The 13,448-nt window shown below is 42.5% G+C and overlaps 1 protein-coding gene across 7 annotated transcripts in view; it reads right to left on the bottom strand.

Moving 5' to 3' along the window:
• Nucleotides 1–345: 345 nt before the first annotated feature.
• Nucleotides 346–13,448, bottom strand: part of Tab2 (TGF-beta activated kinase 1/MAP3K7 binding protein 2) — a 50,086-nt gene continuing 36,983 nt past the window's right edge. For 5 of the 7 annotated variants that reach the window (XM_039110915.2, XM_039110917.2, XM_039110921.2 and 2 more), the window contains one exon: nt 6,928–12,622. In XM_039110915.2, coding sequence (XP_038966843.1) covers nt 12,132–12,622 — 491 coding nt within the window. In that variant the 3' untranslated portion in view covers nt 6,928–12,131. Of the gene's footprint in view, nt 2,290–5,456; nt 5,538–6,527; nt 6,622–6,824; nt 12,623–13,448 lie in introns of those variants that run through there. The other 2 variants (NM_001393814.1, XM_063288633.1) reach the window with 1 other exon arrangement.

Genomic DNA, 13,448 nt, shown 5'->3' on the forward strand with positions numbered 1-13,448 from the left:
AATCCGATTACTCTGTTCAGTTAAACAGCCTGACAGCCAGACATGGTGGAGCATGCCTGGCATCCCGGGGCTTGGGAGGGGAGACAGGGAGACTCCAAAGGGGATGGCAGTAGCCTGGTCTTACCTAGTGACATTCTGCTTGCAAGAACAAACCAGGAAACCAACCACTCAAGACATGCAAAAGAAGCCAGTCTGCAGAAACCGACAGGACCAGAGGGGAGGCTGGGAGCTCCTGAGGAGACTCAGGAGTGAGGGGCTGCCTTCTCCTGACTTCAGCTAACTATGGGGCAGCATGCCAAGTACAAACTGTCCCACAAACCTCAAAGACAAGCCACAAAATCCACATTAGAATATAAGTTTTTTTAATTTTTATAAATAACTTATCTGTTACAAAGATAGTTTACCCAGCTAAATCACAAAACCATCAACTCAAGATATCCAAATTACGTTTTATTAATAAAACCAGTAAAAACTGACTTACCAATCTTCACATAGAACTGCAGAGAAAGCTGAAAAACAAGGCCTACTTTAAAGCACAACGCGTCAAACACACGAGTTTGGGGTCTGCTGACTAGTGACCATGCTTGCCGGATCTCTTCCCATAGCCACGGTGCAGAGCCGGAGGCGAGGCTCTGACCTTTGTACACTCCTCTGTAATAATCCTGTTTATGTGAAGCATAGCCACGTGTGAACATTTACAGTGGGACAGTCTGATTTCCTATTTTTATTCTATTTCAGCACTTCCCTCAGCCCCATTCCAAGCACTGATAATTTCATAATTTTCTTAAAATGCAAACTTATTTTTTCTTGATTTTATTTAGTTATATACATTCCTGATCATATGAATATTTATTTTCCTTACAAAAATATATCATCAAAATAAAGAGATGTCTGAGGTTGCTTCAGTGTTCAAGTCTGCTTGTTTTCTTTCTTTTTCCAGCTTTTCTTCAGTTGTCCTAGTGATGACTATGTTGTAAATACCCATGACTCTCCCCACGCTAGGTCAGACGTGGGCTGTACCACCTGCAGGGCAGCTCCCCTTCTTCCCGGAGAGAAGAGGCTGTGGGAGCGGCTGCTGTGGCTGCTTCTCAAACTGCACTTTCCCAACAAGAACCTCCCGTGGAGTTCTACGGGACACCACACAGACGGGGCGAGATGGCGGTGGGTTTAAATACTTTTTGCTTTAAGCTGCTGGAGAAGACAAAACGACATGTTTGGCCACCCACTGCTTAAGTCAGTGTACAGCATGACCATCCTACATGGCTGCCGTGTTTCCTGCAACTCCCATGCAGCACCTGCACTGGCACCAAGGGGACGACGGACGGGCAGGCGGGTGGGAGGTGGGGGGAAGGAGGGGAAGGTGTGTTGTGCACAGTTTCTTCACTTCATTAATGCTCTTTCTATCGTATGGCATTGCTTTTCTCAGGTAAGGTAAGGTAAGGTAAGAACATGATCGTGCTTACTAAAAGGGAAAAAGAACATGAGTTAACAAAAGTCTATTACACTATACATATAGAAATATAAGAAGATAATGAAGAAATCAAAGCAGACGTGAGAGGTCTGTACAGTAGGAAAGGCTTGGGGAGCGCACTGCGGATTGTACAGACAGACACACTGCTTTCCTTTGATCTCACACCTAGATGCTGGCTTCACAGAGACGTCCTCAGGGAAGACAGAGGACAAGGCCAAAAGTACCACAGATTTGTGACGATTCCCACATCTACTGGCACTATGTGGCAGCAGAGTTTTTAATAGTCAAACCTTGTTCCTTCTCTTTGTGTATGTAGTGTTTCACCAAAAGCTTTAAAAACACAAAAAGCGATCATCCTGTTCCTTCCTCCCATCGAGATCAGTAGTGACAAGAGGGGAGAAGTCCTGGGAACGCCTAGGCATTGACACGGTGACACTGCACATGGTCAGGCAGCAGGCAGCCCGGTCTCTCAGGTCACCTTTCAGGTGACGAATCCCACTGCCCGTGACTTAGACTGAGGTATCGTTAGCTCTGTGGGCTGACACTCGACACAGCACACCGCTGTCTCCCCACACCTTCAACTGGACTAACTCCTACGTGGGTGACACACTTCCCCATGACAGGCGACGGTCTTGAAGTTTAGACGTGGCTTCAGAGGAAGACGGGGCCTTTGGCTCAGAAATGCCGCGGCATCTCACACTGCTCACAGCGGATCAAGGCCGGGTGGTTCAGAAATGTACAGGCAGTGCAATTCCACTGAGCCCCCTCCTCATCCTCTGTGTCTTGAGTCTTTGGTGCTTTGATGGTGGACCTTTGATCTATAAGGAAGCAAAAGAAAAAACAATTTTAAGTTAAATAAAAAAAAACAAAAAACTAAAAAACCAAAAACCCCAAACAACACAAAGCCTACCTACAAGCTGGTGACAGGTGAACTGGCTGAACTGACACGTCCCCCTCTGGGGAAGAGCAACACGATTCACGGAAATACTTAGATGGCCTAAGGGACAGCACAGCCTCGAATTTCCAAGTGCCAGAGAAGGAAGGTGAGCACTGACTGTCACATCAGACTGTCACGGGCCCTGCTGACCGTCACACACTGCAGAGTGTGACCCTGGGTCCCGCATCCCATTCCAGCTGTGTTTATATTTGTTTTTACTAGGAATACAAGTTTCCATTCAATGTAGTGTTTTTTATCTAATGAAAAAACAAGTCTTTAGTAACACAAAAGACAAACAACTCTGCCATCCCGCTTTTTGGTTTTGAGGCTGGGTCCCACTTTGAGGCCCAGGTTGACCTTAAATTTGTACCAACCCCCTGCGTTAATCTGCTGAGTGCTGGGATTCAGTACGTGCTATGACCCTCGTTCACACTTAAGGCAGTAACACACTGAAAGAGTGAGGCAGAGTCAAAAAAAAAAAAATCCCATTTTCTTGCCGTATTTTTAAAACTCAGACAGGGTCTAAGAGAGCTCTGAATCTGGTTTAAAACAGCAGGGAGCTTTCTGCAGTGCTCAGTCCTTTGGTATACAGCTCCTTGGCTGCCATATCCAAAAGCCACCACCTTCTACAATGCCAACGTTTCCATCTACCAAGTTTCATCTTGTATTTAAATTTGTAATCTAGTTAATTTTTTTTCATTTATGCATTTTGTATATGTACACGTGTGAGTAGGCATGTATCACAGCATGAATGTGGAGGCCAGAGGCCACCTTGTGGGGTTGTTTCTTTCCCTCTACCACGTGCAGCCAGCCTGGGGATTGAATTTAGGCCACCAAGGGCTGGCCAGCACCAAGAGCCCTCACCATGTGACCTTCCTGCAGCTCCACTCGAGCCACTGTCTATACATGGGGGTGTGTGTGTGTGTGTGTGTGTGTGTGTGTGTGTGTGTGCCCCATCATTCTGCATATGGAGACTCAGCTTTCCCCAATCATTTATCTACAGCTCCACTGTGAGGAGGTGAGCACTGACACACCTTGCTTGTCCCTCCCTCTTCTGTCCCATGCTGTGTATCTGTGTATCTGGGGCCATGCTTCTGCAGCTTTCTGATCACTGCCTGTTACTCGCTCTGAAGCAGGAGTGAGCTATTTCCAGCTCCATCCTCCTGCACGGGGGCTCGGCCTGTTTGGAGTCCCGTCTGAGTTTTACAATATCTTTCCTATTTTTACAATGACACTGGAAGTGTGTAGAATCTGTAGACTGGGGCTGGCAGTGAAACACACTGGCTGTTCTTCCTTCCACACGACTGAGGTTCATTTCCAGCACCCACATGGCAGCTCACAAGTGTCTGTAACTCCAGTTCCAAGTGACCTGACACGCTCACACAGACACAGGCCGATAAAACACCAATGCACAGTAAAAACAAAACAAACAAAACAAAACAAAACAAAAACTGTAGATCTTGGGTATTGTAGGTAGTTCGACAGTATATATTTCTGATAATCTCCTTCAGTGTTTATAATTTTGATAAAAAATTTTTCTGCCTCTTTGGTGGAGTTTACTCCTATTTTAACGTTTTGATTGTTAATGTGAAATGAAACTTTTTTGATATTTATGAATTTTTTCATAACTGTACAAAGAAACATAGCTGATTTTTATATACTGCAACTTAATGAATTTACTAAGTAGTTTTTAACAGTGAGTGCTTGAAACTATGACTAATACTGATTCTGATAAATACTATGCTTTTTCTTAAAACACAAATACCTATAAAACTTAATTTACAAATTAGGTATAGTAAAAGAGTAGTAACTCATAGTAAAATAGATTATAACACTATACTAATGAAAGCGACCTAAATGTTACACATTATTTCTGAAATATTTCTCTATGGCTAACGGCAGCGGAGAACCCACATGAGCATCAATCTCTCCTGCCGTCAGAGGTGACTCAGACTGGGTGCCTGCTGCTGCTCACATAACTGCTCAGGGGAGGGAGGGCAGGGCCTCTACTGGAAGAAGTAGAATGTGGGCACTCCTGTCTTGTGATAAATGGCCTTTATGATGCTGAGGTTAAATCCCCCTTCGCTTACTGACTTTCTTTGTATTTACTTGTCATTGTGTGGACTGTGTGCATGTAAGGCAGGGCACACGTGTCAGAAGACAGCTGCAGTTGTCTCTCTCTCTCTGCAATGACTGGATCCAGGCCATCGGTTTTCACAGGAAGTACCTTTCCCAGCTGATGATGCAGTTTGGACTTTACGCTTGAATCACGAGTGGACAGGCTTCCGTCCTGCTCTTTTCATGTGTCTATGGACATGACATGGTTTCTTTGTTCACTTAGTGTAGTCCACCCTGTCATGCTCTGTGTTTCTTATAGTCAGAATTTGCTTTCTTAATATTGTATGTTCAATTACAAATCATTTTACTTCTCTTAGGGCTAAAAGCAAATTATGTGTCATAATGAATAGTGAAAACACTGACCTAAATATACATGCTGTACACTGAATTCCAGCCAGTCAGATGTATGCACACAATTCTGCTGCACACGTATCCTAATGCTTGGATCAAACACAAAGCCTTACTTCATGTCCTAGTTTGGTGCACACATATGCTGTGACTGAATGCTGTAAGAGGTTACTACATGATACTGTTTTGAAATTTACCTGGAATTCAGGATATGTGACTCAGAATTATACAGAACAGTGTTCTCAAATCTAAATTTCTCTAAAGCACCTGCTTATCACTGTTTAAAAATGTAAAGACACTACATCTTTGAACTTTGTTTTAAACCCAAACTTTCTGTTTTGGGAGTACACAATAGCTACTAAGGCCTCAAACATATTCTAAAATGTTAAATATATCACATCTTTGCATCCTCCCCAAACCCCAGAATGTAAATAAAAACAAACATCTCCCTGATGAATTCACTCCAGAATACTAACGTTGGATGGAGGCACTACTAAAGTGGAAGGTTGAAAAAAAATTTTGTTTTCTAAGATTTGCTTCCCAAAATGTAAGTAACAGTTCCCACTTAACGGATGCACTGACCTTTAGGTTTGGGCGGCACAGGGCCTACAAATCCAATATTGTCATAAAAGTTATGGATAGCGCTGGGGTTAAAATGCGGTCCTGAAATATGTAAAAAAGGAAATATATTAATATTTATAGCTCAAAAAGATTTAACTTTACTTTTTAAATCAAGCATTTCTTTCTAAAAATAAGCACAAGAAATGCTTTAAATTATACCCTCTTAATTTCAAGTTATATTAAGACTTCAAGAACATAACTCAAATACAGATATGAGAGTACTCATAAACTGAGGCAAGTGATGAACTGGGAAGAAGTACAATTAATGCTTGTAAGAAAGAACTAGAATGTGACAAGTTAAAATGATAGCCTATTGGTATTTTAACATCAATTTAAGAAAAATGTCATCTTTCGGCTTAATGGATGCTGGATTAAATATAGAAACAGGACTCAAGACTTCTTTGTTAAGTTTCCTTTTTCTCTTTAAATTTTGTCTTTTCTATTCCTCCCCAATTTCAGAATTAGGTTTCAGTGATAAAATTTTATTTATGTTTTCTATGAAACTAACTTAAATCTCAGTACTTTTTACTATAATAAGAAATTAATGCTGGCTACTAATTGCTTGAAAAGTATCAAATCCTATCATTGTCCATAGAATATAGCTATACTTTTATGTCGTTTTCTATTTTATCATCCAATGCAGTGCCAGGGAGAGGAGGACACACAATTCTTAAAGGAAAAAGAAGGGGAAGCTACACATCCTTATTAATAAACCCTGTACAGAGGCTGCACACAGAAGCCAAACCTTTCACATGCAGCTAGAAATACGTTTCATATGACCACTGTCTTCCTTTACCACAGGCTATAGCAGCACAAGCTACAAAAGAGCTACGGCTGCTGCGTGTATCTGATTCCCTGAACCAACTACACACTTACTGGGGGAAGAGGGGCCACAACCCAACTGTCCTTTAGCACTCCCTGGCTCCAAAGCTAAAGCACTCTGAGACAGGGACTGGTAAGCCTGTTCTCAGCCACAGAAAGGCCTTGGCAGATCAATCAATGAATTTCAGCTGAGAATGCACTGAACTTTACCTCGGGCTTGAAAAAGATCAATTTCTTTGGTTAAGCAGTCAATGTCAATCTGGAGTTGTCTATTACAACTTCTCAACTGCTGCATTTCTTCGAGCTGAAAAATAATTCCATGTAAAAAGGTTTGTATTGGATTCTCATGTCATTACTGAACAAAGAGTGCAGTTGGCAGGGGAAGGGAGGACAGAAAAACAAGTATGAACCAAGAGCGTGTGCAGAAAGCTAGAGCAAGCCTCACACTGTGGCAGCCAGCCTAGTGTCCTGGTCGGGCAGAGGCCACAGTGGCTGCACAGGACTTACTGAAGGTATCTGGGACATGGAGTTGGACCTCTTCAGGCGCCTTCGCGTTAGACTGTTTTCCATCTCATTGACCTCAGATTTGAGTTTGTCCAGCTTTTTCTTCTGCATCTCGAGCTCTCTTTGAAGCCGTTCCATCCTGGCCTTCTGGTGCACCAGCAGAGCTGCAACATGGACACACACATGAGGACCAGCCCACTCCAGCAGCTAACTCTCAGGCAGAAAAGCAATTCTGCGACCTCTGCCAAGAATCCCAGAGCTACGTTAAAACAAAATACGGGGATGCACTTAAATTTTCAAAGATCTTGACTTGGAAACTTTTAACTATTTAACCAAATATTGCACACCTAAGAATGGTTTAATGGTTTGAATGAAACCCACATTATGGCTGAAGACAGTGTCTGTGGTCTGCTACTTTTTAAAAGCTTCCAGCTTACTAGACTGACCTAACTCATTGGCTCTTCTGTAGCTCACATCTGACGGACGCATGGGAGGGAAGGACAAACTCTTCTCTCCAGTGTGATGTCACAGGCTACTCGAGACATTCTAACATGATGAATTTACAGACACTTCATACACAAATATGGAATGACAAACGATTTTGATTGTTAACAAACAAGAATGACCAAAGCACATTCAAACTTCTCATTAAAAACGTCACTTAGATAAATACTTTATGTTCTTGTTCTCAGATGACATTTTGTGAAATTACTTTAGCAGGATTTCTAAAAAAAAGCAATAAATCTCTAGGGTAAATGCTGTGCTGTCAGGGAAAAGCTCATCAAGCTGTCAACGTCGGTGCACCTCTCTGGGAGTCAGCCCACAGAGACAGGGACCTTGACTGTTAGGACACTGGGTTGGAAAAACACCCCAGGATGATGCTACCCAGAAAAAGTGAGCTGATGTGAGAAAGTGCCTCAAGCCACAGTGTTTTTAGTCCTTCCATGTTCAGAATGTCTCACAACTGCCTCAAGCATCCAGTGCCGTACAGTGATGCGCTGTACAGGCTTGCAGTCAGCAGGTATACGGTCTAGGTATACAGTAGCACTGCCACACTGCTCGGGGCTCCCCAGTAACCGTATGGTAAACAGACTGGCTCCATGGCATTTTCCAGACTGAATCACTTCCTAAATGTTGTTTACCTGTTCACTTAAAAAGGAATTCTAGGGGCAGGCACAGTGTGGCGAAAAGTCAAGATCTGAAGAGTACCGGTTAAAAATGTCCCCAAATTGAAGAAAGTATAATTCTAGAAGATAATGGAACAATTTGTTCACCTAACTAAATCATCAAAGAGTTCAGATAAACACATTTTCAAAGTGTGGGAGAATGTACAAACAACAGGCAGCTGCTGAAATAAAAACGGACTGTAATGACACGACAGAAAGCTGAGTACACACACAGAGAAGACCACAAGACAACTGTGGTCGGGTGGGTGAGAACGCTGGAGACTGCTGAAAGCAAAGTGAGACTAAACACTAGAAACACCTGAGAAGCACACCAGGGTCTGGGAAAGGATGGCCCCAAGCCCAATGAACCAGCTTGACTTCTGTGTTTCCTTTGCAGGCCATGCTTAAATCTACACAGGAGCCATTCTTAAATGCCAACATGCTAAGTGTTTAGGGATTACAAATGAAAGGAATCAAGGTGCACTATCTAAATGAAATACCCAGTTTCTAAATTAAAATAACAAAGAGAAATAAAGAATGCGTGTTTAAACGTAGTCACCAAGGAAGGACATGAAAGACACAGAACTCAAAAAAATTGGACAAGAATTATACATTGCTGTATTACTACTAGACATTTATTTGGTGACTGAGTCACAGAAGATTCAAGGATGGCAGCTTTTGAAAGCCTCCTGTTTTCATTTGTTGTGACAGTTTTAAGGCTAGTTGAAATCAGATCTTGCAGCAGGGACTGTAACTCGAACAACAGACACAGCAGGAAAACTGAGATGATGCGGAAGGAAGCTCTGGAGCTGAGATATCCACATCATTTACACTCAGTACTGACAAGACATGAGCTAGACTTTTAACACAACTGGTAATGGCCACTGCTAGGCACTAGCTTGTTGGCATTATTTGTACATAACTAAGGCTCTACATGCAGTTTTACAGCCATGAGGTACCTTCACCATCTAAAGCTTACTTCAGAGCCTGCTTACAGCTTAGATAGATCTCTAATTTTTTTTTTTTTCCCGGAGATGGGGACCGAACCCAGGGCCTTGCGCTTGCCTATCTACCACTGAGCTAAATCCCCAACCCCATAGATCTCTACTTTAAAAGGAGATGCACAGCAGTCTGTGAGTTTGTGATGGAATGTCACAAAGCTAGTTCACTGTGGTTTCAAGGAGTATCATCACCATAACCAAGAGAAACACAGGACATTTCTGTTGTCTGCTTTTCCAAATTGTGGAAGGGGAAAGGTTTTCTAATTATGATACAAATGCCAGAAAGTAGAAGGGAAAAGACCGGCAAATGTGAATGCACAAAGGTAGGGCATTAAAACATTGGTGAGCGCAGTAAAAGGCCCTGCGAGTAACAAGGAAGTAGATGAAGACCCGGGCATGCTCACAAGATAAGAAACAAGGTGCCCGAGGACGACACTCATGTTCCCTCATTGACAAGTTAAGAAACCTCTACATAGTACATTTCTATGTGACAGAACAGGGAAGTATTTTCTTTCCAATCATTTATTCACTTGAGAGAAGGAAGAACACTCTTGTGAACACTATGAAAGTGCTCTCTACTCATAAATGGGGCACAAGGACTAGTACAAGAGGTCTAGGAAGCTTCACATACAAAGCGAACACATTTCCTGTGGTAGTCACATGGTGGGATGCAGAACTGCAGTTTCCTTAGAGGTAGGTGTGGCTACGGGACCTGCTTTACCAAAAGAACCCCCCAATTCCAACCCCTCCTCCCTCCCCCATGGCAGGAGCAAGACTGATCTGCTGGCATTTCTTGTGTCATGGAGCAGAGATGAACGCTTCCTATCTGGTTCTCGGGTGGGGATGGTGCTGAACAGAGCCCACCAGCTACTCTGCTAATGACACTGCATATGAGGCAGGGAGAGCATGAAGTCAAAGCTTATTTGGGCATTATAGAGAAAGGTCCTGACTCGGAAAAAGAAGACAGTGTCACTATTTGCATAAGCACATCTCTGGATTATCTGTGATGATATCTAACATCACATAAACATTATATAAACAGCAGTTACACTGTACTGTCTAGTGAATGAGGAAGTCTGTATGCCTTGTGAGGGTCAGGATTCAACCATATATTTACAGAAATCACATGTATGTAGCATGTACTAAAATGTGCTTTGTGTGTGTATATGTAGTTTTATGTATACATGAGTGACTAAGAATAAAGAATGTTAAGCGATTGTACTTAACAGATGAGTGGTTAGAGGTGGAGACAGTTACCGTATCTTTTTTGTCAGACCTTTTAATTTGCATACCACTTTCATGCTTTTAAGGTACTGTTTTTTTTATCTTTTTGTTTTTTTTGAAACATGGTTTCTCTGTGTAGCTTTGACTATCCTGGAACTCACAGTATAGACCAGGCTGTTCTCTAACTCACAGATGTCCACCAGCCTCTACCTCTGCCTCCTGAGCTCTGGGATTAAAGGTGTGCGCCACCAACACCCTCCACTGACGACACCCATCAAGGCATCAGCTTCAAGACACAGCTTGCTGGGCTGGGCGAGCTCTCCAGAGATGGAGCACGATGCCTCAGAAGGAAGCCACTACCAGATCTGCAGCCTCTGCGGCTCCTGTCTGATGGCGCTGGGCGGGGAAGTGGACTGGTAACTGTGGGTACAGAGTGCTGCACACCTGAGTGTCTTTTACCTCTATAATTTAAATTGTATGTCCTTTTGAAAAAAAAAAAAAACACTGAATGTGTATCACAACCAGAATTTTATTAACTCTCCAACAGGAGTGTTGTGACTTGTAAGGAAGTGCTGGTGAGAAACAACAAGGAACGAGAAACACAAAACTCAATCAACTTTTCAACTCTCAAGTTTTTTAACTTGAATTTCTATTTTAGGCTCAAGTCAAGGCAATCACTCAATAAAATCAATGCTTCTGTTGGTATTAACAGGATGACAAAATCACAAGTATGGCTGGAGACAAGACACTGGAATCGTATTATTAAAATATAACTTACGTATTTAAGTTTTTAAACAAAGATACTTTGCCATCTAAATCACTCTTAGAGAGGTTGCTTAGAGAAGAGAGACTGAGTGCTTGTCTGCTGAGCCCTGGCTTCTCTAACACATACTATGTATCTTTCTTTCCCCTGTGACAACAGTCTTAATGAGGAGTGTCAGCTCAAGGACAGCAGCCGCTATGGGGGAGAAGGGGACAGCACCCTACTTTCAGCAGTACTCTCTCGGTGGTCTCCATCAGGAGGGAAGAGGAATGGAGCTTACAGCTCAGTGGGTTCTCAGCCAAGTCCAAATAGGACAGTAGTAAGTACACAGACACCAAGGGACGCTGTCTTCTGTGTTTACTGTAACCTTCAGACAAGAGGGGCTGGACGGATCAAGTGAGGTACTGGCTGAAAGGATAAGGTGGGGCCAGGAGGATGGTTCAGTGGATAAATAAAGCACTTGACACCTATAAATTGATAACATGAGATTGATCCCCACAAACCATGTAAAGGTCAGAGGAGAAAACTAACTTAGAGTGAGTCTTCTGCCCTCAATTGCTAATAAAGTACTTGCATTCCTACCCACATATGCAAGCACACAAGTATGCGTGTGTGAACATAAACACTCTTACAACCACACATACTCTAACCACTCATAATCTAAATAAACGTAAAAACAGACAAAGCCAAAAAGTGGATGAGAAGGCATGGCAGGCATGAGAGCTTTTACTGTGAATAGACAGCTAGCACCTGCACAGTGACAGGATCTGAAGTAGTTTTGAACAGTGAGGGTCAGGTGCTAACACACTGATCTGAGAGGTGGTGGCATTTATGAGGACAGGGACTATGTGGATGGGAAGACAGGACTCTGGGCAGACTTGGAAGGAGAGTTGGCAGATGTGAACGTGAAACAAAGGAGACCAGGATGTTCCCAAGGTTATTCTAATCCTTAGAAAATTCAATTGCCAGTAACTGACTAAGGGAAAATAAACTGGTGGGAAAGTCAGAGGCTGCTTCAAGACTCAGTAAATTTAAGAAACCCACGAGATATTCCAATGCGGGGTACTGTGCAGACAAGGTGCCTTGAACTCAGGGAAGAAGTATGGCTTAAAAGTTACCAATTAAGATCTATAGAATGTTATTTACCAATTAAGGTCTATAGAATGTTATGTAAAATCAAAGGCCAGAGCTGGGCATGGCGGCAGAGTCCCATAACCCCACACTTGGGGACTAAGGTAGAAGATTTTGTCTTGAGTAGAGCTGTACTATGTAGAACTATTTTGTCTAAACAAGTAACAAAAATCAAGAGATCAAATGAGATACTCAAAGAACAGGTAGGAAAGAGGTTAAGAGTTTTATTAAGTGTGAGCTGGGAGACTCTGATCTCACTAGGAGCAAAGAGGTAGAGAGCAAAGAGGTGAGCAGAGGGGAGAGTGCACAGCACAAGACAGAGGAGGGAGAATGCACAGCACAAGACAGTGAGGACTGTGAAACACAGTGCTTCGTGGGCAAGAGGTGGCTGATCTCCAGAGAAGGGAGAGGAAGGCTCAAAGATGTCTACTGAGGATGTAACAATGCCATCACCAAAGACCTTGACAGTAGTTTTCTGGGTGACTGCACTGGGGGAAAACTTGATTGTAGTAGATTCTAGAGAGAACGGGAAGAAAAACAATATGGAGACAGAATATTTAAAGAACATTTTGCTTCCTCATTTAAATCAAATACAAAAACTAGTATTTAAAATGCCCAGTTAAATACAAATGTCTACTTCATTGTATTTTATCATCATAAAAACTCAGCTCTACATTTAAGAATCAGCAATTATTCAAACACAGGGAGACTACCTCTCCCCCAAGAGAGGCAACTGAGACCTACGGAAGAACTTAGTAAGTTATACAAACTCAGGCACTGCTGAACGTAAAGAAAAAGTTTCAGTTAGTCATAGTATAGGGTAGTATCAATTTTAACATAATTTCTAGTACAAACAGAATCACTCACAGACCTCTACAATACATACGAGCATCAGCCCACTATACCAAGATGCTAACTGAGCAGATTTAAGCTGGGTCCTGGGCACCTGATGTTTTAAAACTCCATAGAGGATTATGGAATGGGAAAACACCACTCCCTGCATGGTTGAAGAATCACTTCATATGCATCAGTTTAAAACAAAGCAAGACCAAAGACTCAGAGTCCTCTGAGAAACTCAGTCATAAGGTCAGTGCATCAGAAGAGCATTAAGGGGTTTGAGAGATGGCTCAGTGATTAAGGGCACTTGTTGATCTTAGAGTGGACCTGGTTTTAGTTCTAAGCACCCACATGGTGCTCACAACCACCCTTAACTCCAGTTCCAGGGGATATGATGCCCTCTTCTGACTTCTGTGGGCACCAGGCAAGTATACGGTACAAAGACACACAGGTAGGCAAAACATTATTCATATTATGGAACAAAATAAAAATATTTAAAAACAAA

The sequence above is a fragment of the Rattus norvegicus genome, chromosome 1 (assembly GCF_036323735.1).
Source record: "Rattus norvegicus strain BN/NHsdMcwi chromosome 1, GRCr8, whole genome shotgun sequence".
Lineage (NCBI taxonomy): Eukaryota > Metazoa > Chordata > Mammalia > Rodentia > Muridae > Rattus > Rattus norvegicus.